This window comes from Conger conger, chromosome 16, assembly GCF_963514075.1.
Source record: "Conger conger chromosome 16, fConCon1.1, whole genome shotgun sequence".
Taxonomy (NCBI): Eukaryota; Metazoa; Chordata; class Actinopteri; order Anguilliformes; family Congridae; genus Conger; species Conger conger.
The window spans coordinates 9,912,748-9,938,000 of NC_083775.1; the positions used below are offsets into that span (position 1 = coordinate 9,912,748).

Sequence of the window (25,253 nt, forward strand, 5' to 3'; positions counted from 1 at the left end):
AAGAGTCTTTAGAGTGACTGCCTGGATAAAGAGATTCATAACAAATGCTCTAACAAAAACAAAGACACAAGGAGAACTGACTGCGGATGAGCTCTTCGAGGCAGAAAGGTACTGGGTCAAAGTAACACAACAACAGAGCTTCAGTCAGGAGATCAAGCTACTGAAGGCAGAAAAGAACCTAAACAATGAATGTAAGATCAAGGAACTCAAACCGTTCTTGGATGAACACAAACTGATCAGTGTGGGAGGAAGACTGCAACAGTCCAACTTCACATTCAGAGAACAGCACCCATGGGTTCTGCCTAGCAAACATAGATACTCAGAAATGCTGATACAGTCCTGTCATGAGAAGGTGATGCATTCAGGAGTAAGAGACACTCTAGTACAAGTCAGAGAGAGATACTGGATTATGCGTGCTAGGCAGCAAGTCAAGAGTGTTGTGGCAAAATGCACAGTCTGCAAGAGATTCAAGGCAAAGGCTGGACGGCAGACCACTGCGCCTTTACCAAGAGAACGAGTCACTGAATCTCCACCATTCGAAGTCACAGGCGTGGATTTTGCAGGACCACTTTATGTGAAAGCAGATGGTTCTGTAAGGAAGTCATACATTGCACTCTTCACCTGTGCTGTAACCAGAGCAGTGCATTTGGAGCTGGTCTCAGATCAGTCAACAGAGACATTCCTGTTAGCTCTGAAAACAGGGAGTGGTTGGAGCTTTCAAAATCATTGTTTAAAATCATTGATATGCCAAACAAGTTCAACAAGTTCTATTTTTGCTGCTTGGTTCATGATACCATGTCCTGGTTTGTTCTGATTAAACAACTTCACCATATGGCAGTTAGAGTCAAAGTGTCTGTCCTGTGACAGAGTGGGGGGAGAGCTTGAAAACCCTTCATTGCTGCTGGTATCTACCTAAAGTGTCTTTAGTGTAAAAAAAGGACCTTGTTTTTCTTAGATCTGTATCTAAATCCTGACAAAAAGGACTAAATCATCATAATTGAGATGCATGAAGATAATCCAAGGCTTTCTTTGTTACATGAAGAATCAATGGCACACAGGAACTCACCGGAATTCACAGGAACTCGGCTGAAGACAGAACACTCCATTTAAACCAGGCAGTAAGTAGACTTGCAACAATTCTACAACTGTGATGAAAGTAGAGAAGATGGTGATACTAGATGTTGCTAGTGTTCTTTTGATATGTACGTGGTTTATACACTTGTGTCTTTTGCTCTCAAGCAATGTGTCTTGTCAAAGATACATTTTCATTTGTATAAAAAGTTAAATTGATTTTAAAGTGATTTTAAAGAATTTTATTCATTTAGTTATAGTGCTTTACAGTGTATGAAAAATGAATGAAAGTGTGATACCTTTTTATTCATATATTCCTTCTGGTGAACTGAAGTTATTCTGCTTTATGTGTGATCTTTATAAATCCAATCAGCATTTACAGAGGTTCACTTGATCTCAGTTCGCTGCGTGCCTTCTGAAGGAAGAAACATTTAATCATTGGCAAAACATTTTCATTGGGTATTGTGTTATGTAGGCCATCAGTAAATACCAAAGTACTTCAGTATTTGATTATTAATCCAGCAGAAGCATACATTTGTATTCGTCACTGCTTATGTAATTATCGTTCATCTGGAAATAAAGTGTGATCTTTCTTGTAAATTGTACGTGCCTCAGAGGGAGTGGTTCTAATTCCATTAGATTTCATGTTTTGAATTCCAATCATCTGAACTCTAGACTGAGTCATTCTCATGCAATCAGGAAATTGACTTAACATTTACCGGCCATCTCTAGTTTAGGGTTTGACTGAGATGCCATGAAGTCTTGTTTACCTAGTCACTAAACGCTGAATTTATAAAATTGGTAGGGTATGTTATCTTGGTGCCTGTATTATATATTTTATATACAGGTGAATTCCCCTCTGCTCTGATTGTCACAAACTCGCACCCAATTTCATCGGTCCCTACGCCATCTCCAGAATCATCACTCCCTCTGTTCTAAGCTTATTCATATGGTTTCATGACAACCTTCATCGCTCAATTCGCCAACCACTCTCTAGTGACACCTACTGCGAATTGCAGGAAACACAATCCCACATTCCCCATGGCTGGCTCATAAGGTCTAATATTTTCACCTGAATGTGTTATGTTACATTTGACATAAAATTGAGAAAAATGTGTATTTGTTGTATAAAACAAGTAACTACTTGGAATGTAATGTATAACCATACTGGGCAGACATAATTCTTATATTAAAAAATGAAGATCTGATGGTCACATAACACACCAACTAAACAAAAATAGCTTATTTTAATATATTAAACATAAACCTTTTCTGCTTGCTAGTTGTAATAATGCTGTGTATTTAAGGTCAAATTTTAAGGTGGAGGCTTGTCTTTGAAATATGGCACTTTTCATTCCCACAGGACCATTTTGGGTATCTCTCATCTTCTGAAATGGCTGCAAGTGATCGCTGTGAGTACCAATTCAAATCTGTATTGATATTGTCTCTGACCTGTAGGATTTAATGCATGTACTGAAATGTAGTATGTATTCACTATCGATTATCTGTTTTCCAAAAATATGTTTTAGGCTATACTTTTAAGCAGTTCCAAAAGGTTACTTCAGATTTGCTGAAAAGTGCTGGGAAATCATATAACCTTGAGTGTAGTTGCATATTGTGAAGTACTTGTCTTTGTTAAGTGACCAAAGACCTTGTGTAGCACATATATTAAGCGAGTTAATTGAATTAAATGACAAGCCTATATCATTTCCAAAATATATTTATTATGTCTGCTGTTTATTAAATAATGGTTCACTGTATCTGTAACAGGGGATGTGCACACAAAGAAGGATCAACATAGAAGATCTAGTGCTGAATTAGAGCTTCTAAACTGTAACTTAATACCACTGAACATTTTTTTAAATCTACCTTTATTTATTTCACTTTTATTTCAAGTCCCTTGAAATCCTGGCATCTATGAATTACAGTCAAAACAAGATTGGCAAGACATACCGTGCAATTAAAATACTGAAGTTCTTGTTAAATGACTAAAACATGTGGAGCATATATGGTGCAGTCCAGAAGTCATTGGACAGTGGTACAATTTATTTTCTTCTGCCTCTGTACATTGTGCCTTCAGTTAATGTCCCATCAACCATCAGAATGGGGAAAAAATTTGACCTAAGTGACTTTTATTTTGGAATGATTGTTGGTGCCAGACAGGGTGGTTTGAGTATCTCAGAAACTGCTGATCTCGAAAAACAGAAAACATCCAGTGAGCAGCAGTTCTGTGGGCAAAAATGCCTTGTGAATGAGAGAGGTCAGAGGAGAAGGGCCAGACTGGTCAAAGCTGACAGGAAAGTGACAGTAACGCAAATAACCACACATTTCAACAGTGGTATGCAGAAGAGCTTCTCTGAACACACAGCATGGCCTAAGCTCTAACTGGATAGGTTACAGCAGCAGAAGACCAATAAGTCTAAAAAATAAGTCTAATAAATACCTAATAAAATGCTCACTGAGTGTATTCTGTGCGTGGCGTTTAATACAAAATCAAATTTAAGCAAATCTACAAAGAAAAGCAAGCAAAAATACTTCCACGGCAATATGAAAGAATAATATCAAATTACAGGTAGTGTTTGATTGATTGATTAATTCATTAATTCATTACTTTTTCATAGGGGTGATTTTGGTCATCGGCGTTACCAGCATTGGGCTTCTGGGGCTGTAGCCGGGAATGTTTTTTGACGAGCCCCAAAGGAAATTATATAGGCCTATCATTTAATTCAATAGCATTACAACTAAATCATTTGAACAAAAATCAACAACACACAGAGTGTGACAACGTATGCGCTGATCGGGCAAGTTGTCACAAGTGAACACCCTCTACTTAACTGTCTATTACTTTGTACTGTAATAAAATATGAAGATGCAATGAATACAAAATATGTGGCTGAGACTTAATTCTTTCATTTGGTGTTACATGTATTCCGTTCTGATGTATTGCACCCAAGAAATGCAAGAAAGAGTGAAAGGTGTGACAATATGCCCAGCTTTTCCCGATAAGAAGGGATATAATTCCAACATGGATCACCCGATATGGATGTACAGTAAATACTCACTGCAATCATTTCCATTTGTAAACTGCAAGTTTCAACTGATTTAGTGTATTCCATAAATCTAATGTGAGGCATCAGCTGTAGTCAAACTTCTCATTAAATAAGTATTTTATTTTCTCCAAAAAAGTTTGAAAATACATACCAGCAACCAGGTAAACTAGGGGAATAAATCGCATATCACCCTTACAGGTTATGCGTGCTGGGACAAGGCCTATATGAACTGCTGTATTAACCTGGTTGTGTTCTTTTACAGTTTCCACAATAAGAATTGTGAGGATTATGCTCATGGGTCAGACTGCAGAAGGACAGAGGTCAGCTGGAAACATCATTTTGGGCAGAGAGGCTTTCTCACTTTCAGAAACACAGAAGAGTCAGAGGAGAGGACACCGGGTGGCTGGGAGGCCTCTGGAAGTTACCACCACAACAGATCTGTTTAACTCAAACCTCTCTGAAGAGGAATATTCACAAGGGGTTAGGAGGTGTTTGGACCTGTCTGCCCCAGGACCCCATGTGTTCCTGTGGGTGCAGGAGAAGGGGAGCATCACGTCGGAGGACTGGGAAGCCTTGAGGAGGTTCAAGAAGTCTTTCGGTGAAGAAGCTTCAAGATACTCAATGGTGCTGCTTATGCATGAAGACAATGAGGAATATCTCTGTTTTGGTCATTCAGCTAGACCAGGTGATGGTGGTCTGCAGGACTTTATTCGAGACTGTGGGGGCAGGTATCACTTCCATAGCCAGAGAAGCCATACACAAGTCACTGAGCTTCTGGAGAAGATCCAGGAGATTGTGGATGAAAATAAAGGTTACTTCACTGTTAAACAGCCGGATATTGCGTGGAAAGCAAAAAAGAAAGAAGTGGCATCCAGCAAAGAACTGTGGGGTAAGTTGAATAAAATCTAAAGGAAATCATGATAAATAAAGAAAAAAAACAAAGTAGTTGCTTTGTATTACTTTAAATATATGTTTCTTGCTTTAGACTAGTGGTTCTCAATCTTTTTCAATCAGCCTCCCCCCTTTAGTAATAGGACGTATTAAAAGCTCCAGCTCTCCCCACATACACACACATCCTACACCAGGGATCAGTAAGTCAGTCTTAGAGTGCCATGACCTGCTGGTTTTCCATCCTCCCTTTACCTAGGAGTCAAGTGTAAAGATCCTGGCCAATCAACAGCATTAATTAAATGGTGCTAAATACAAAATATGTTTCCCCAAAAACAGGTTCCACAATTATTGGCAGCCCAGGTTTAATACTTTGTGCAAACAATAATTTCTCTGCAATGCCAACAGAAAACAACCCAAAGTAACTGGGCAAACTCAAAATAAACGAGGAAGAGGGAATAATTTCTCGGCAGTGCCAACTGAAAACAACCCAAAGTAACTGGGCGAACTCGTAAGACGAGGAAGAGAGAATAATTTCTCGGCAGTGCCAACTGAAAACAACCCAAAGTAACTGGGCGAACTCGTAAAACGAGGAAGAGAGAATAATTTCTCGGCAGTGCCAACTGAAAACAACCCAAAGTAACTGGGTGAACTCGTAAGACGAGGAAGAGAGAATAATCTCTTGCCAGTGCCAACTGAAAACAACTCCAAGTAACTGGGCGAACTTGTAAGGAACGAGGGAGAGGGAAAAACAAAAGGACCTAGCTAAATACCTTAGTTCCCACAACCTATTGTGGAAACTAAGGGAGCTAAGCTGAGGAAAGCCTCCAGTACTTACACTAAGGAGCTTAAAGGTAATGAAGAACAATAAACAGAAAGAAATAACAGAACACAGTAGCTAGTGAGGAGATTACCGACTTCAGGTCGTGGCGATAAGGACACTGAAGCGCTGAGCTATGACTCGGAAGCGTATAAGTAGACCTCCCACAGCTGAAACAAATTACATTAATCAGTGAGAGAGAGCTGCCAGGTAACCTGAAACCAAAATCAGTTTGACATTTGGTTTTTCCAGAACTGATAAAGGGATTTTGCTTGTTACCTCATTTTTACCAGGTTCATGCATGCTCAGAATAATGGATGTTTGCTTTGATGCTTTCTCAGCTGTGACCCGTTTGTCATCTCCAAAATTCACTCTACTCCCGAGATATCCAGGGCTCATTAGAATCTCTTATTTTTCTTCCTTCTTTTCTTTTTCTTTCCCCATTCCTTGCCCATTGCTCCATCCATCAGGAGAGGATAGGAAAAGATGAAAGAAAAAGAAGTAAAGACAAAGAAATTGAGAAAACGTGAATTAGTCAAATGGAATGTCCTCACTCCTTCAAATGTCAGTTCAAAGCGATGTCAGTTATAGATGTGGCAGATGCGTGGCAGATCCATTAGTCCACCATTTATACGTCACACTTTAGGAAAAAATACTCCCATAAGGGATGTGCTCATGTTTCTTCACAATAAAGGAAAGTTCAGGAGTTCTTAACTTCTACTTCTAGCTCCCAGATGGATTACTTACCAGGTTGGAATGTTCTTAAAGATGGTGGACCTCAATCAATTTCCAGGTCAGGAGCAAGTAAAAGATAAAATAAGCAATTGCAGTGAGCCCCAAAATTCTGACTCAGCATGACCACATTTACAGTCGTTCAAATTTTCCGAATTGGAAGTTGGAAAATGCAGATTTCCAAGATGCCATGATTCACCATTAGTCTTGTTAGGGAGGAGACCTTGTGGAAATCAAGAACATTGGGCACTGCTTTGTATGTCACATGCCTATAGTCATGTTTCTTTTCATGTTCAGTAGACAACAAATGTATTTTTAAGTTTTGTAAAGTGTGACGTTCACTTAGATTTTTTGGAAAGGCCAATCATATATTGCTGCAGCTTTTCATATATATTGTGATGTCCAGCCACTGCTTATTTTCACACTGCAGTCCACAAACTGAGCTTGCACAGACATGAGTGAGAGAGACACTTGCAGACTGTGGGTGTTTCATTGATCAGCAGGGGTCACTAATGAATGTTGTGACGTGACCATCGTATCATATCGTAAACAACTGAATCCCTCTCAGAAAAATGTGTTTACACATTTTCAAATTGTCAAAGCAAAATAAAGTAAATAACTTGAACACAACATATTGCCTTTTTTGGACTTGATGATTAGACTGTAATTAAAAGATATTGCATATTGGTAATTTCATCTTAACCCCCCCCCCCCAAAATAAATAAATAAATAAAGTAAAATAAAAAATAATACAAAAATATAGTTCTTTGTCTAATATTTTTGTTTTCAATTTACAAATAGGTACCTTGAGAAGAGAAAGAACACGTCCAATAAGTAAGTATGATGCACACATACTGTACATTGTAACTATAGGCCTACCTTACAAATAAAAACATATATTTTGATGAACATTTGCTCTAAATGTAAGATCTAAGTGTAAGATATTCAATAGCATGTTAATTGGTTTCTTGTAAAGGTAACTTCAAAAGAAATGAAGCTTTAAAGAAAACATGGGGACTGGGGAATAATGCCTTTGTGCTGGTCAATGAAACCTGAGGACGTACTGAAATGCATTCTAGGGAAGTGACTCTCTAAAAAATGAGTGATACGTAAGGGATAATACCCTATGAACGAGTCGGTTAATAATTGCCCAACAGGGTGGTGCTCACATGGGGAAGTTTAGCACCATGAAGGGCAATTATTTCCTCATAACTGACTCGTTCATAGGGTATTATCCCACTTATCCCACGGCTTGCTAGTTATGGAAAATGTATTTTTGTTTAGAAACAAATGTATTCATTGAAACACAATGGGAAGGGGAGAGAAAGTAGTCCCTGTTGCTGAGAAAAAAATCTTCACGCAGCCTAAAATTGCCTGCTGCAACTAAAAGCCAACTACATCATCACCAAAGAAAAGTTCACAAGCTCACCATCTCCGAAAGGAAATAAAAGCCTATAAGTAATGTTAGCTCGCAAAATAATAGTTAGCAATTTATATTTGACGCTGTATTCCAGACTTCCATGCAACTGAACGGAGCCCTTCCCATTCACAAATTCCCAGTTCAAATTTGAACTGAAGCATAGAAATACCTCAGTATTTTGTTGGGTTGTACACTTTCTAAGCATGAATTGGGATTTGTACATTTACGGAAACTTTGATTCATGTGTATGCTCATTACGGATGCAGAGGAAATAGCCACTCAGTAGTGAGATAAAGAAAATATGTTTTACTCAATTATTTGGACTCCATATAAAATTTGAAGCCTGCTAATAATATCACGTCTGAGCATGTCAGTAGCTTCCTGCTGCCTTTGAGTTAATTGCATCCCTTTTCCTCATGCTTGCTCTCATTGGCTGTTTGTTGGCATAGTTTATTTCCACTTTGTTTAAAAGCTACCTTTGGGCTGAGTTAAAAGTGGACCCAGGAGTACTGAGGCCCTCTGGCAATTAAGAATGGCTCAGACCAGCGTTGATCAAACGTAAGGGATAAGTCTATATTCCCCCTATCTGTATGTGGAAATTATTCTTGGCACGGCTGTGTGTCCGTTTCCAAGTTTGACAGTCACATGCCTATAGTCATGTTTCTTTTCATGTTTAGTAGACAACAAATGTATTTTTAAGTATTGTAAAGTGTGACGTTCACTTACATTTTTTCCCGTTTTCTTGCAAATTTGGAAAGGCCAATCATATATTGCTGCAGCTTTCATATATATTGTGATGTCCAGCCACTGCTTACTTTCACACTGCAGTCCACAAACTGAGCTTGCACAGACATGAGTGTGAGAGACACTTGCAGACTGTGGGTGTTTCATTGATCAGCAGGGGTCACTAATGAGCGGTGTGAGTGATCATCGTATCGTATTGTGAACAACTGAATCCCTCTCAGAAAAATGTGTTTACTTCAATCAAAGCATAATAAAATAAATAACTTGAACACAACATATTGCGTTTTTTGGACTTGATGATTAGACTGTAATGAAAAGATATTGCATATTGGTCATTTCATCTCACCCATTATCATATATATCCCCCCCCAAAAAAAAAATAAAAAAAAATAAAGTAAAATAAAAATAATACAAAAATATAGTCTTTTATCAAATATTTTTGTTTTCAATTTACAAATAGGTACCTTGAGAAGAGAAAGAACACGTCCAATACGTAAGTATGATGCACACATACTGGATATTGTAACTATAGGCCTACCTTACAAATAAAAACATATATTTTGATGAACATTTGCACTAAATGTAAGATCTAAATGTAAGATATTCAATAGCATGTTAAATTGTTTTCTTGTAAAGGTAACTTCAAAAGGAATGAAGCTTTAAAGAAAACATGGGGACTGGGGAATAATGCCTTTGTGCTGATCAATGAAACCTGAGGACGTACTGAAATGCATTCTAGGGAAGTGACTCTCTAAAAAATGAATTTGGGATTTGTACATTTACGGAAACTTTGATTCATGTGTATGCTCATTACGGATGCAGAGGAAATAGCCACTCAGTAGTGAGATAAAGAAAATATGTTTTACTCAATTATTTGGACTCCATATAAAATTTGAAGCCTGCTAATAATATCACGTCTGAGCATGTCAGCAGCTTCCTGCTGCCTTTGAGTTAATCGCATCCCTTTTCCTCATGCTTGCTCTCATTGGCTGTTTGTTGGCATAGTTTATTTCCACTTTGTTTAAAAGCTACCTTTGGGCTGAGTTAAAAGTGGACCCAGGAGTACTGAGGCCCTCTGGCAATTAAGAATGGCTCAGACCAGCGTTGATCAAACGTAAGGGATAAGTCTATATTCCCCCTATCTGTATGTGGAAATTATTCTTGGCACGGCTGTGTGTCCGTTTCCAAGTTTGACAGCCATCTTACGTTTATTTTAGTATAGCCAGGTGTTTCTTTTTGTCACTTTAAAAACTCATTGTTTTCATTTTTGTCAGAGTTATGTCTGTTATTGTACATATAGCACTAAGTCTTAATTCACCACTGTCGGAGGTAACATCCTTATCGGGGAGTTTTGCGCACCTGCGATATTTTGGGATCTGTTGTACATCCTCCTGGCGGATTGCATTGTTAGGTTACATCCACATGAGCCTCATGCCCAAGAGTCTTATGCTTTTCCTTTCCGTCTTAGTGCAGGTCTGTTTTATGTATTACACTAAGGTTAACTACATTTGTTTTGGAGTTGTCGCCCCTCCCGGCGGGGAGCTTTGCGAACCTCCGATAGCCCAGGGCTCTACGCGAGAGACCCTTGGTACAGCTAGTGTTTTTAGCTTGCTTTCTCGTAGGTCTCTTGCAGGGTTAGTTGAGCCTAGGTGAGCGTCTGGTGAATATCTGTGGTTGCTGACTTTCTTAAGTGTCAAGTGGTGTACATGGTCGTTGGACTATCATCCCTCTCAAAGGAGAGTTTGTGAACTCACAAGAAGATCTGGGTTCCGTGACTGAGACCCCCGTCGATGTTTGTGTACACTTCCTACCTTTGTATTATTCCTGCTGTGTCAGTTGCATTAGATTGTTAATGTTTTTTCATGTCTTCTAGTGTTCGAGTCGCTATTCCTGCTTCATCAGTGGAATTACAGACTTGTGTGTCTTTCGTTATCACTTTGCTGTTCCTGGTCCTATTGGGAGCCTGCGTAGTTGTCTCCCTGGCGCTATGGGCATATCAACTTCCTACTCACCTAGCCTTACAACACTGTAATCAGTAGGATGTGAGGTTGAGTTTCCCTGCCATTTGTTATTTCCTCACTGAAGTTAGATTAAACTTCTCAACCATTTTGATAGGTTGTTTTATTGGTTGCCGGGGAGTTATTTATTCCCTTTCTCATTTTTCCCTTCCGTCTCTGGGGTGTATCCCTTGTCTCTAGGGATGCCCCCAGAAAATATTAGTGGTTATCTCACGTCTTGTGGGAAACATTTAGAACCCAACTTGGTCGCGTTTGGTTCTCCAACCCCGCTCCCTTACACAAAGGACCTTTTCTTCACACCAGTCAGTGAAGCACTCCACTCTTAAACCATTGATTGCTTGCCTTGCCCACAGATTAAGCTATGACAGCTTACACTTCTTTCAGAATAACAGATCTAACATTTACTGTTATCAGATGAAATATTGTGAATGTGCGGAGTGATTCTACACCGTACGGTGAAGAGGTGTGTTGCACCATATGTGTTACTTACTACGCCATGGATTATAAAATGGCTGTATTGACCAATCAGGACCCAGGAATGGAGCTATCAGTTTTATAAGGCACAAGATAACCCTATTTCTCTTTATTCCAGTGGCTAGGGATGACCGACTGAACGTGGTGTTGTTTGGGAGGAGAGGAGCTCAAAAGACTTCTGTAGTAAACACCATCATGGGACAGAGGGAGTCCAGTGTGGATCCCAGCCCCTCTTCAGTGTGTAAGAGGAGAGATGGAGAAGTGTGTGGTCAGCTAGTTACTGTGGTGGAAATGCCAGCTCTGTGTGAAACACAGCTCTCCACATCCACTGTATGTAACCTGTTTGCCTCTCTCTCTGGTTCAAGAGTTCATGCCTTCCTCCTGGTCACACCAGCTGGTCCCCTCACTGATGATGACAAAGCAGAAATAAATAGGATACATAAGTTATTTGGCACAAGAGTGAATGATCACATGATCATCCTTTTTACCTATGAAAGTCGTACTGCTAAACCTATTCTTGACTTTCTGCAGGAGAATAAAGATACTCAGATGCTTCTAAAGATGTGTGGCAACAGGTTCTGTGTTTTCAACAAGAAGGACTTTGTGAGTAACCCAATAGTTCCAGAGCTTCTGAAGGCTATAGAGGAGATGAATAAAGCAACAGAAAGCTGCTTTTCCCTGGATATGTACTGGGAGGCACAGCTGGATAGGAAGGTTCAAGAGCTGGAGTCCAGGCACAAGACTGAGCTGGAGGAGAAGGACCAGAATATAAGAGAATTAGAAGAACACATTCGGGGCCCATCAATGGGTAAGTTTGGAAAGTTTTTTTTTTTTTTTTTTGGGTTAGACAAGGAGGATAGGGATATCAGAAAGGGGGGGCGGGGGAAATCAGGAGGGAGGACTAAGGTAGAGTTTGAAAAGGTGTGTTTTGAGTCTGTGTCGAAATAGGGGGAGAGATTCTGCTGTCCTGACAGTGGCAAGTGGCAAGTCATTCCACCACTGAGGAACCAGAACGGAAAACAGGCGTGAACGTGCAGTTCGACCGCCAGGTGCACGTAGAGAGGGAACCATAAGGCGACCAGAGCTGGCAGACCGGAGTGGTCTAGCTGGGGAGTAGGGAGTGATCAAGGATTGTATGTAAGGTGGGGCAGTCCCCTTAGCAGCCTGAAATGCCAACACTAGGGCCTTGAATCGGATGCGTGCGGCAATAGGAAGCCAGTGGAGGCCAATGAGAAGCGGGACATTACATGACATTATATGACATGACATTACATGACATTGCATTTCAGAGTATTACTGAATATATACAGTGGGCTCTAGAATTATTGACACCCTTCATAAGTATGCATTAAAAATATTATAAACACAAAAATAATACCACTATTGAGAATCACTGATATCCCCCCCCCCCCAGTTCTGAACATAGGTTTTTGATGGGATTTCATTATGGAGACTGAGATGACCATGTCCTGGTACTTTGTTGAATTAATTAACCCATTGATCTTAAATAGTGCCCCTGGCCCACTGGCAACAAAACATCTAAAAAACAAAAATGACCCACATATTTGACAGATGAGGTGCTTATCCTTATATGCATTTTGGTCTCATTTGACCAAAGCATTCTCTTCCACTCATAATTACAATGAGGTTTGCCAAACTCCTGATGCTTGATTTAGTTTATTCTCAGTAAGGGCTGTCTTAGCGCCAACCATCAAAAAAAGAATTTGTTGGTATGGAGGTGCCATTTTATCGTTCTTTCTGAGACTCCCAAGATGTAACCAATCTCTGCAATTCTTAAACTGTGAACCTTGGCACCTCCAATGGTTGGCATTTATATAGCGCCTTTATCCAAAGCGCTGTACAATTGATGCTTCTCATTCACCCATTCATACACACACTCACACACTGACGGAGATTGGCTGAGCCATGTTGCCCCATTTGCTCCATACTAGCAAACTCTTTGGAAGGGTGTCACAAAGAGCACAATAAACAAAACCAAGCGTCTTGAGTTTTCCAAACCTCATTGTAATTATGACTGGAAGAGAGTGCTGTTGTCAGATGAGAACATTGGATGTTTGGCCATACACACCATCGACATTAGGCAGCAAAATGGAATGCATTCAGTGAGAAGCATATCATAGTTACTGTGAAATATGGCTTTGGGTCATTGATGTTTTGGAGATGTTTTTCTGCCACTGGTCCAGGGGCACTATTTAAGATCAATGGCACAATGAATTTCACAAATCATGGCAGAGAATCTGGTTGCCTCTGCTTGGAAGCTGAGTCTTGGTCATGAGTAGATTGTCCAGCAGGACAATGACAAAAAACAGGATTCATTCAAATGACATAATTTAACAGTTTTTAACCCTTTTCTTAGTTCTTTGCCATTTTTGAAATTATAGTGGCCAGATTTTCACACTAAGATATTGAAACCTCACTGATTTCACAAATTACTTCATAATTGAATGAAATTATTCTAAAGAGAACAAAAAATCTGATCCGAAGCAAAAACAAATGTGTTCCACATTATACAATTGAGGCAATGGTATAGGATTCTTTTTCCTCAGAGGTGCAGTTTTTAAATGAAGGTTTTTATTATTAAGGGAGAAAAAAAATCCAAACCTACATGGCCCTGTGTGAGAAATTCAGGAACAAATGAGAAAGAAAGTAATTGAGATCTATCAGTCTGGAAAAGGTTATAAAGCCATTTCTAAAGCTTTGGGACTCCAGCGAACCACAGTGAGAGCCATTATCCACAAATGGCAAAAACCTGGAACAGTGGTGAACCTTCCCAGGAGTGGCCGGCCGACCAAAATTACCCCAAGAGCGCAGCGACGACTCATCCAAGAGGTTACAAAAGACCACACAACAACATCCAAAGAACTGCAGGCCTCACTTGCCTCAGTTAAGGTCAGTGTTCATGACTCCACCATAAGAAAGAGACTGGGCAAAAATGGCCTGCATGGCAGAGTTCCAAGACGAAAACCACTGCTGAGCAAAAAGAACGTTAAGGCTTGTCTCAATTTTGCCAGAAAACATCTTGATGATCCCCAAGACTTTTGGGAAAATACTCTGTGGTCTGACAAGACAAAAGTTGAACTTTTTGGAAGGTGTGTGTCCCATTACATCTGGCTTAAAAGTAACACCGCATTTCAGAAAAAGAACATCATACCAACAGTAAAATATGGTGGTGGTAGTGTGATGGTCTGGGGCTGTTTTGCTGCTTCAGGACCTGGAAAACTTGTGATAAATGGAACCATGAATTCTGCTGTCTACCAAAAAATCCTGAAGGAGAATGTCCGGCCATCTGTTCGTGACCTCAAGCTGAAACGAACTTGGTTTCTGCAGCAGGACAATGATCCAAAACACACCGGCAAGTCCACCTCTGAATGGCTGAAGAAAAACAAAATGAAGACTTTGGAGTGCCTAGTCAAAGTCCTGACCTGAATCCTATTGAGATGCTGTGGCATGACCTTAAAAAGGCGGTTCATGCTCGAAAACCCTCCAATGTGGCTGAATTACAACAATTCTGCAAAGATGAGTGGGCCAAAATTCCTCCACAGCGTTGTAAGAGACTCATTGCAAGTTATCGCAAAAACTTGATTGCAGTTGTTGCTGCTAAGGGTGGCCCAACCAGTTATTAGGTTTCGGGGGCAATCACTTTTTGGATTTTGGATTTCTTTTCTCCCTTCATTTAAAAACTGCATTTTGTGTTTACTTGTGTTGTCTTTGACGAATATTTAAATTTGTTTGATCTGAAACATTTAAGTGTGACAAACATGCAAACACACTGTGTATATATATATATATATATATATATATATATATATATATATATATATATGTGTGTGTGTGTGTATGATTCTGTTAGTTACACTGATTCTCCATTCTGCAGGTGTTGAGGATAAAGATCAGAGCTCTGACTGTGTGAGGATTGTGCTCGTGGGGAAGACAGGAAGTGGAAAAAGTGCCACAGGAAACACCATACTGCAGAGGGTGGCGTTCCTGTCTCAGTCCAGTATGACATCAGTGACTACCTGCTGTAAGAAAAGAGTAGGGAAATTTGCTGGCAGGCGTGTTGCTGTAGTTGACACACCGGGTCTCTTTGACACAGAAGTATCTAATGAGGTGGTCCAGCAGGAAATAGCTAAATGCATCTCCTATTCGGCCCCAGGACCTCATGTGTTTCTCATAGTGCTAGCAATTGGGAGAATCACACAGGAAGAGAAGGAGACAGTGCAGATCATTAAGAGTACCTTTGGTAATGCGGTTGAAAGGTTTACCATAGTTGTGTTCACAAGAGGGGATGATCTTAAAAATGAATCCATTGAAAGTTACATTCAAAGAGGTGACGCTACAATCCAAAATCTGATTCAAGACTGTGGAAATAGGTTTCATGTCTTCAATAATAATGCCGTGACCAACATCACCCAAGTGTCTGAGCTGCTGGATAAGATAGACACGATGGTGCAGAAGAACGGAGGAGGCTGCTACACCAATGAGACATTCCAGGAGGCAGAATTTGCCATAAAGAAACAATGTGAGAGAATACTGAGAGAGAAAGAGCAGCTGCAGGAAAAACATGAAGAGGAGATGAAAGAGATGACAAGAAAGATGCAAGAGCAGCAACAAAAAGTAGAGAAACATGAAACATGCGAGAGAAAAATGCTGGCCAGGCTGCAGGAGGAATTGAAGAGGGAGCAAGAAGAAGAGATCCAGAAGAGAAAGAAGGAAGATCAGGCCAGGAGGGAAAGAGCAGAAAAAGAAAAACAAGAAATGACAGAAAACTATGAAAGACGAATGAATGAATTGACCATGAAATATGATGATGCTCGAAAAAAAGCAGAGGAATTTAATGAGTTTAAAAAGAAATATGCGGAAGAGTGTAAACTGAAACCTGAGAAACGCTGTGCTCTCTTGTGATAGATGCTGGAACATACCATTACTCAAGTGTAGATAAAGTTCTTGAGCCTTTTAAACAAATGATCTTTCCCCCCGTTTCTGCCCAATTTGGATCTCTTGGAGAAAACTGCTGATCATAGTGGTTAAGTGGTTAAGGTGCTTGACTGGGACCTGAGAGGTTGGTGGTTCAAGCCCCAGCGTAGCCATTCAATCAGGGTAGCTGTTGGGATCTTGCGGCCCTTAACCCCACATTGCTCCAGGGGGGTTGGCCCCTGCTTAGTCTCATCAATTGTAAGCTGTTTTGGATAAAAGAATAATAATTAAAAAATCATATTAGCCCTAAGCCCCCAAATAGAATATGAGGTAAACGACTCTCTTATGGGGCGAAAAACCCTTTGACCCTGGCAAGAAAAAACTTGCCGATAGGAAGAAATCTTGGGAGGAACCTGACTATAGGGGTATGCCCATTCTCCGCTGGCTGTTTGGAACTTCATTAAAGGAGCGATGTCATGTTGTTTTCAGTTGAGCTTATTTGGGTTAAATGCTTAAATTTTGTGTCGGCATTTTTAAAATCATTACATTACATTATTGGCTTTTGGCAGACGCTCTTATCCAGAGCGACGTACAGTTGATTAGACTAAGCAGCAGACAATCCTCCCCTGGAGCAATACAGGGTTAAGGGCCTTGCTCAAGGGTCCGACAGCTGTGCAGATCTTATTGTGGCTAAACCGGGATTAGAACCATCAACCTTGCATGTCCCAGTCATTTACCTTCACCACTACGCTACAGGCCGCCCCTAATCACTGTCAGCAGTTTCCTAAATATGGGGCAAAACTTCTGAAAACAAACATGTCCAGTTTGGTTAGAATCTCCAGCCTGTGTTTCCCAGAAGGTAACGGGCACTCAAACTCCACCCTTGAATGCAGAGACTGGTTTATGGACAGCCACCCATCCAGGCGATCACATTATTCTCCAGCGAAAATACCGTAATGTTAGTTACGGCACGGCTCCTCTGCAGCCATCAACGTCAACAATCGCCATCAGCCATCATGTTGACATTCTACTAGCTCCATTGTAGCCATCACCATCATCAATAAATCTGACAGCATAGCTTCCTGTTGTGTTTTGCAAGCTCACTTTTCATTGGATGTCGACAGCTATGCTGTTTTCACTCATTAGATAAAGCAACGATGCTCTGGTTCAGTTGTAGCCAGCTAATTTAGCTAGCTAACTAGATTGCTCCAATCGCTCATAATTCTGGGGCTAGCTTGCTAGCTAGCTAAATTACAGACTGTGATGACGTAGGCCAGGGGTTTCAAACTGAATTCTCAGGGGGCCACAGTGTCTGCAGGTTTTTGGGGTTCCGTCCAATCAGCTGTCAATGAAGGCCTTGAGAACAAGGTGTGTCTTTAGCCAATCAATGACTTGAATGAACCTCAGGTGCCGAGAACATCCCAAAAACCAGCAGACACTGTGGCCCTCCAGGACTGGAGTTTGACACCTGTGATGTAGGCGATGTGAATAGCCACCCTCTTTATAATTTGAATGGAATTAAATAAGAAGACACAACTACATTTCTCATTAAATTAAATTCACTATATGGGAATGAACTTCAGCGATTCTCAAACCTTGACACTGCCATCGAACATGACGTGATGGCGATAGTGGAGCCCCTGTCATTAATTACAATATAGATTTGTTCCCTGAGCATCTGATGGCGATGGCTGCAGTGGAGCAAGCGTTTTGAGATCGTCCTCTGCTGTACGTCTCTCTCACTCACAAAATTCTTCCTCTGTAAATTCAGGTTCAAAACTGTAAGGTTGTATTTCTTCGTCATAATCGGAAAGCTTGTCCTCTAACGGGGTGTACTTTGCCGTGTGCAACAATGTTTAGGTAGGTGGTACATGTCAAAGGAAGATCCACTTGAATGTCAGAACCAAAGGTTGGCCAGCAGAACATTGCCCAGAGCATCTCATTGCCTCTGCCGGCTTGCCTTCTTCTCATAGTGCATCCTGGTGCCATCCCTTCCCCAGGTGAACAACACACACACACCCGGCCATCCAAATGATGCAAAAGAAAATGTGATTCATCAGGCCACCTTCTTCCATTGTTCCATGGTCCAGTTCTGATGCTCACGTACACCCATTGTAGGCGCTTTCAGCGGTGGACAAGGGTCAGCATGGGCACTCTGACCCGATCTCTGATCTGCAGCTATGCAGCCCCATACGCAGACTGTGTTCTGACACCTTTCTATCATAGCCAGCATTAGGTTTTTCATCAATTTGTTCTACAGTAGGAATCTGTGGGATGGGACCAGACGGGCTAGCCTTCGCTCCCCACGTACATCAATGAGCCTTGGGTGCCCATGACCCTGGTGCCTGGTGTCCTTCCATGGACCACTTTTGGTAGGTACTAACGACTGCATACCGGGAACACCCCACAAGACCTGCCGTTTTGGAGATGTTCTGACCCAGTTATCTAGCCATCACAATTTGGCTGTTGTGAAAGTCACTCAGATCCTTACGCTTGCCAATTTTTCCTGCTTCCAGCTTCAAGAACTGACTGTTCACTTGCTGCCTAATATATCCCACCCTTTGACAGGTGCCATTGTAACGAGCTGATCAATGTTATTCACTTCACCTGTCAGTGATTTTAATGTTGTGGCTGATCGGTGTATATTCATATGTAAATTGTTTTTTCTATTTGTGTATATGTACTTCTGTTGTTGTAACTTGGAACTCACAAACAGTTTTTACAATTATTTTGGAATCATGTTTTGTAGTCTGGGCTCCTTTGAAAGAGTCTCATTAGTACCTCCCTGCATAAATAAAGTATAAGCCAGGCTTAAAATGCATTACCCTGTAGAACTGCAAATATAACAGACTTATTACATTTTATCTAAATGTATAATGACATATCAAAATGATAGCAAATAAAATAAATATTTAAATAAGGGTAAGGGTTCTTAAAATAAGTCATAATGTCATAAAACGAAATATGATTGCTGAATCTATGATCAATTAGGTCACATGCCATATAAGAGCTTCACCCTGTGGAGAAAAAAGGAACTGTAGAATACAACAGACCTAAGCTAAAGAAAAACGAAAAAGGAAAAAGAATGGAGTTCGCTGCAAAGAAAGATGATTAAAGATTACAGATAAGTACGAAACAAATAAATTATAGCCGAATTATACAGTATATCAGGTACCTGATTTACCGGTTGGTAACGGTAACAACCTTGAAAGAAAGACCAAACTAATATTTGTGATACATTGTGTGGATTCAACGACCAAGTTTCTGCACGGAAAACAGGATGGCGAGCCACCCACGAGAACAATATTCATCAATGTGTGTGCGATGAGATCGACGGATTTTCACACTGGAAATTTGCTGTCCTTGAACGAACTGAGTTATTGAAAGGAACTGAGAAAATTGAGAGACTGAACTTAAGAAAAGAAAGAGAAACAAAGTGATTCATTGTGTTGTGTATACTGAATTGTTTGAATGGTTTTGTGTTAACAGAGGTAAGATTTGTTTTTGGTTAAAAGGTGAATTCATATATGTATGTTTGAGTTTGAATTAATTTTTGAATAGCCTGTTAACAGCAAACTTAATAATAGCAGTAAAATAGGAATAATAGTTTCAGTTTAATTAAGGCAAAAATCGGATTGAATTAGATATCAAATTAAATAGAGATAAATATAACAATTAGTCTGAAACTGAAATTATTTCATATTGTGATAAAATAGCGATTTAAATTAGTGACCAAAGTATAACATAGTAACTATCAAGATATTCTTTTTTCTCTCAAAAAGCCTATTTTCTTATTGGATTCCATTCATGTTTGACAGAAAATGTAAAATATTTCCGCTCCTATACTGATGTTTTTTATTATTTTTGAAATGTTTTTTTCCAAGGTATTTTTTCCCCCCTAGCATACAGTAGATGTTTTTATTTCCCCAAGACGAGAAATCTTTGCTTAGAAATGTAGAAATTTTAACTGAGCTTGAGCAGTGGGCGAACATGTGGCCCTGTGTGGCAGAAACTTCTCCCCATTGGCTTCTATTGGTCTCTATATATTATATACTCTGAGGACCAAGAGCAGGACCTGGTGGGATGGGGGGAAGGGGTATGTATGGGTATACAGTGGGCTCAAGAAATAATACAGTTATCGACATAAGCTTTATTTTCCAACGTGTGTAAAGTCGTGCGCTTTATTAATGATTCAATGGACTCAAACAAGGTCCTACATTTTTCAAAAAAATAATAATTTCCCTCAAATATTTCCTGGTACTTTGTTGAATTAATTGTGCCATTTATCTTAAATAGTGCCCCTGGAGTGCTGGCAGCAAAACATCTCCAAAACATCAATGACCCACTGCCATATTTAACAGTAGCTATGCATTGCTTCTCCCATTTTGCCACCATTCAGTTTTCGTCTCATCTGACCACAGCACTCTCTTCCAGTCATAATTCAATGAGGTTTGCCAAGATGCTTAGTTTTGTTTATTGTGCTCAGTAAGGGCTGTCTACCACCCTTCCAAAGTTTTTTTTTAGTTTGGAGATGCCATTTTATTGTTCTTTTTGAGATTTGGTGACCCCAAGACCCACAACCAGTCTCTCCAATTCTTAGACCTTGATCCTTGGATTACTTATTGCCTTCTTCAGACTCTTCCTTACTGTCCATAGGTATAATATGTAATTGCAGCCTCTTCCTGGCAGGTTTGCAACCATTCCATATGACTTACTCCTTTTTATTATTGCCCTTACACTGGTAAGTGGTATGTGTATCCATTTATCATCAATCATTTACCATCTGTATCTTCTGAATTGACAGTTCATTGGCCTTTCTCATGCTGATGGTTGACAAAGGGATTTTGCATGCTTGTTGCCTCATTTTTACATAATATGTTTCCTTTAGACTGAGATTAACTCAATTGAATAAAAGTCCAATTTCACTGTGTTTGATTGTATTTATTGATTTATTGATTAATTTAGTTAGGGGTTAATTTTGGAACTTGTGATTTTCAGAAAAAAGACAGAAAAAACATGGAAACATGAGAGTAAATTTATTGAAATAAAAGTAAATATTTGTCCCTTATGTTTAAACATAAAATATAGATTATGATCCACGTTGGTTATTACTGTACAAGCAGTCTTTTTTCTCTATTTCTATAAAGGGTACCAACACAGTGGCTTCAGAAAGTATCAGACCCCTTCACTTTCTGCACACTTTATTGTTACATTACATTACATTAATGGCATTTGGCAGACGCTCTTATCCAGAGCGACGACAACAAAGTTGTATTGTGTTGTAGATTTAATTTTAAATGGATAAAATTGCAATTTTTGCCAATCAATCCACACTTAATAACCCATAAGGACACAGTGAAAACATGTCTAGAAATGTTTCCAGATAAGTATCCAGACCCTTTGCTCTGGCACTCCAAATTTTGGCCAGGTTCATCTGGTTTGCTTTAATTATCTCTCGAGACCTCTGCAATAAAATTGTGGTGAGACATGGATCAGAACAAGGGTATAAAACCATTTCTGAAGCTGTGAGTGTTCCCAGGAGAACAGTGACCTCAATAATTATGAAATGGAAAAAGATTGGCACCATCAGGACTAACCAGAGAAGAAGGGCCTTGGTCAGGGAGTTCACTCTAACAGAGCTTCGGAAGTCCTCTGCAGAGATGGGAGAACCTGCCAGACGGAAGACCATCTCAGCAGTACTCAGGCCTTTATGGTAGAGTGGTTAGACGGAAGCCACTCTTGAGTAAAAGGTATGTGACAGCCCTCTTGCACTCTGCGAGCATGAGAAAAAAGATGATCTGGTCTGATGAGACATACATTGAACTCTGCACTGAACAGAATACCACCCCTATGGTGAAGCACGGTGATGGCAGCATCATGCTATGGAGGTGCTTCTCAGCAGCAGGGAGACTAGTCAGAATTGAGGGGAGGATGAATGCAGCCAAATACAGAAAGGACATTGAAGGAAACCTGCTCCAGAGTGCAGACCTCAGACTGGGGAAATGGTTCACCTTTCAGCATGAAGCATAAGCCAAGACAACTCTGGACTGGCTTCGGGACAAGTCTCTGTCTGTCCTTGAGTGGCCCAGCCATAGCCTAGACTTAGACCCCATAGATCCTCTGTGGAGAGACCTGAAGATGGCAGACGCTTCCCATCCAATGTGATGGAGCTTGAAAGGATCTGCCAGGAAGAATGGGATGAACTGCCCAAATACAAGTGTGCTACAGTGCAAAGCTTGTAGAGACTTGTACTTACCCAAGAAGACTCAAAGCTGTAATTGCTGCCAAAGAGGCTTCTTCAAAATACTGAATAAATAAATGATAATTGCATTTATCAATGAGAGATTTCAGTTTATGTTTTTTAATAAATTTGCTAAACTTTTTAAAGACATGTTCTCACTTTGTCATTGTTGGTTACTGAGTGTAGATTGATAGGCAAAAAGCGGAAATCATAATGTTTTCTTTTTGTTTTCACCTTAATATCAGCATCAAATTCAGAGCGGAGAAATCAGGTGAGGCGAGTTAACTGTAACTACCTGCCTTAATTAATCAATTAAGTGCTGAGTGAGCCAGCACACCCTGCAGCTCTCCTGGACCAGGAGCGAGGACTCCTGTTATAGATAATGGTTGTTGAGGCCTGATTTACATTTACATTTTAGTCGTTTGGCAGACGCTTTTAATCCAAAGCGATTTACAAGTGCATAGGTTCTACCATAAGTCAGAGCATCACATCCAGAAACTAGCAAAATACACAGGAAATGCTGTTCTAAACATAGTTGTCAGCAGAAGTGCATTTTCCTTTTTCTTTTTTTTTTCTTTTTTGGGGGGGGGGGGGGGGGGGTTAGACAAGGATAGGGATATCAGAAAGGAGGACTAAGGTAGAGTTTGAAAAGGTGGGTTTTGAGTCTGCGGAGGGATTCTGCTGTTCTGACCGTGGTAGGCAAGTCACTCCACCACTGAGGAACCAGAACGGAAAACAGGCGTGAACGTGCAGCTCGACCGCCAGGTGCACGTAGAGAGGGAACCGTAAGGCGACCAGAGCTGGCAGACCGGAGTGGTCTAGCTGGGGAGTAGGGAGTGATCAGGGATTGTATGTAAGGTGGGGCAGTCCCCTTAGCAGCCTGAAATGCCAACACTAGGGCCTTGAAACGGATGCGTGCGGCAATAGGAAGCCAGTGGAGGCCAATGAGAAGCGGGGTGACATGACCCGACCTGGGCTGACTGGTGATCAGGCGGGCTGCAGCATTCTGGACCAGCTGAAGGGGCTTGATGGCACATGCTGGGAGACCGGCTAGGAGGGAGTTGCAGTAATCCAGGCGGGAAATGACGAGCGCCTGGACTAGGAGCTGGGTGGCTTTTTCAGTCAGGAGATGACGGATACGGCGTATATTATTCAGAAAGAACCTGCAGGTTCTGGCAGTGGAGGATACTTGTGGAGCCAGGGTGAGGCAGTTATCAAGAGTCACCCCAAGATTCTTTGCCGTACGGGAGGAGGAAACTACAAAGTCCTCAACAGTCAATGAGAGGTCGATTGACGGAGAGGACTTAGCAGGGATGTAGAGAAGCTGGTTGTTGATATATTTGATGTCTTTAACCTTGTCTTGTAGTTGAGGTAGTTGAAACTCGTTTTTAGATTAGACATGAGAATTTGTTGTTACTTTCTCACTTTTAATCTGGTTGTGAGTTGTACATTTTGATGAAGGTTTATTCAACAGGTTGCTCAGGCTATGAACAAATTCAGCAATTTAATTGATATCTTTGTTATCCCCTTAAACCCTTTCTATCCCTATCTGTGAGCAAAAAATACAGTATAGCTTCAGCTCTGCCTAGAACCGGCTAGTGGTATGGTATTGAAATAATGACTGAAGAATTGTAGCTAATGACATTACATTTCAAATGATTTAACGTTTGTTATGCTTGCATAAAACAACACAGAATTGTTTTGCCTGAGTCACAAAGCAGTAGCACTTTCAATATACATGCTGAGACTGTTTCGCTTCGGCAAAAATAGTTCTTCAGATTTTATGGCCAAAAAGGTTGACGTTTTACAACAAAAAAAATTTTTTGCGATGCCTACGTCAAAATAGATGACTTCCAAGGAATCTCTCTGGCCGCTCCAGTATTCTCAAGTGAATATTTCTGAGGAAGACCGTGAAAACACCTTTGGCTTCAAAGGGCGGCCTGTAGCGTAGTGGTTAAGGTTAAGGTTAAGGTAAATGACTGGGATACGCAAGGTCGGTGGTTCTAATCCCGGTTGTAGCCACAATTAGATCTGCACAGCCGCTGGGCCCTTGAGCAAGGACCTTAACCCTGCATTTCTCCAGGGGAGGATTGTCCCCTGCTTAGTCTAAACAACTGTACGTCGCTCTGGATAAGAGCGTCTGCCAAATGCCAATAATGTAATGTAATGTAGAGGGCATTTTCATTGATGTGACCCCATTTAATATCAGTGAACATTGAAATATATTTATTATTATTGAGTATGTTTATGAATATGAACAAGTTTTTAAACTGCCGAGACATAGCATAGAAAACAAACACAATGCAGAATGCTCATTTCTGGAGATATTGTCCATTTTGAAAGGGATTTGTCCTGTGTTTTGGCTGTGGCTCCATTGTATCTCTATGCATGACAAGCAGCGCCATAATAATCTGTATCCACTCAAAAGCAGAAAATCTTTTCAGTGAGAAAAGAATCTTCCACTTCTACTTCGTAGAAAGATACTTAAGTGATTATGCCTGTAGTAGAAATAGTTCAAGAATAGTAACCCTAATTACACCTTAATACAATAAAATGACAAGTACTGATTAACTTTTTCCACACCACCAATATATAGTAGTAAAGCGTTACCCATGATTAATTAATCCATTTTACCCAATGTATTCATAACCCATTTACTTCCCCTTAATATCCCGCCAGATCATTGGCAGCAGTCTGAAGCCCTGAGCAGCAGTACCTGAATTAGCCACAGGAGGGGGCACAATATCCACTCCTTCCCATTATGTTCTGCCATGGTGACAATTCCACCGCATTGCATTATAAAGCTTTAAATACTTGTTTGAAGAATGTGTTTATCTATATAGACAAGTTTCCGGAGCAT

General features: G+C 40.4%; 1 protein-coding gene across 1 annotated transcript; it reads left to right on the forward strand.

The window, feature by feature from the left end:
- Positions 1-4,110: 4,110 nt before the first annotated feature.
- On the forward strand, positions 4,111-16,392 carry LOC133114015 (uncharacterized). The gene is made up of 5 exons (XM_061223217.1): positions 4,111-4,116; positions 4,659-5,010; positions 11,336-11,478; positions 11,749-12,025; positions 15,113-16,392. The coding sequence occupies exons 1-5, from the start codon at positions 4,111-4,113 to the stop codon at positions 16,138-16,140; spliced, it is 1,806 nt and encodes a 601-aa protein (XP_061079201.1). The 3' UTR covers positions 16,141-16,392.
- Positions 16,393-25,253: the final 8,861 nt, after the last annotated feature.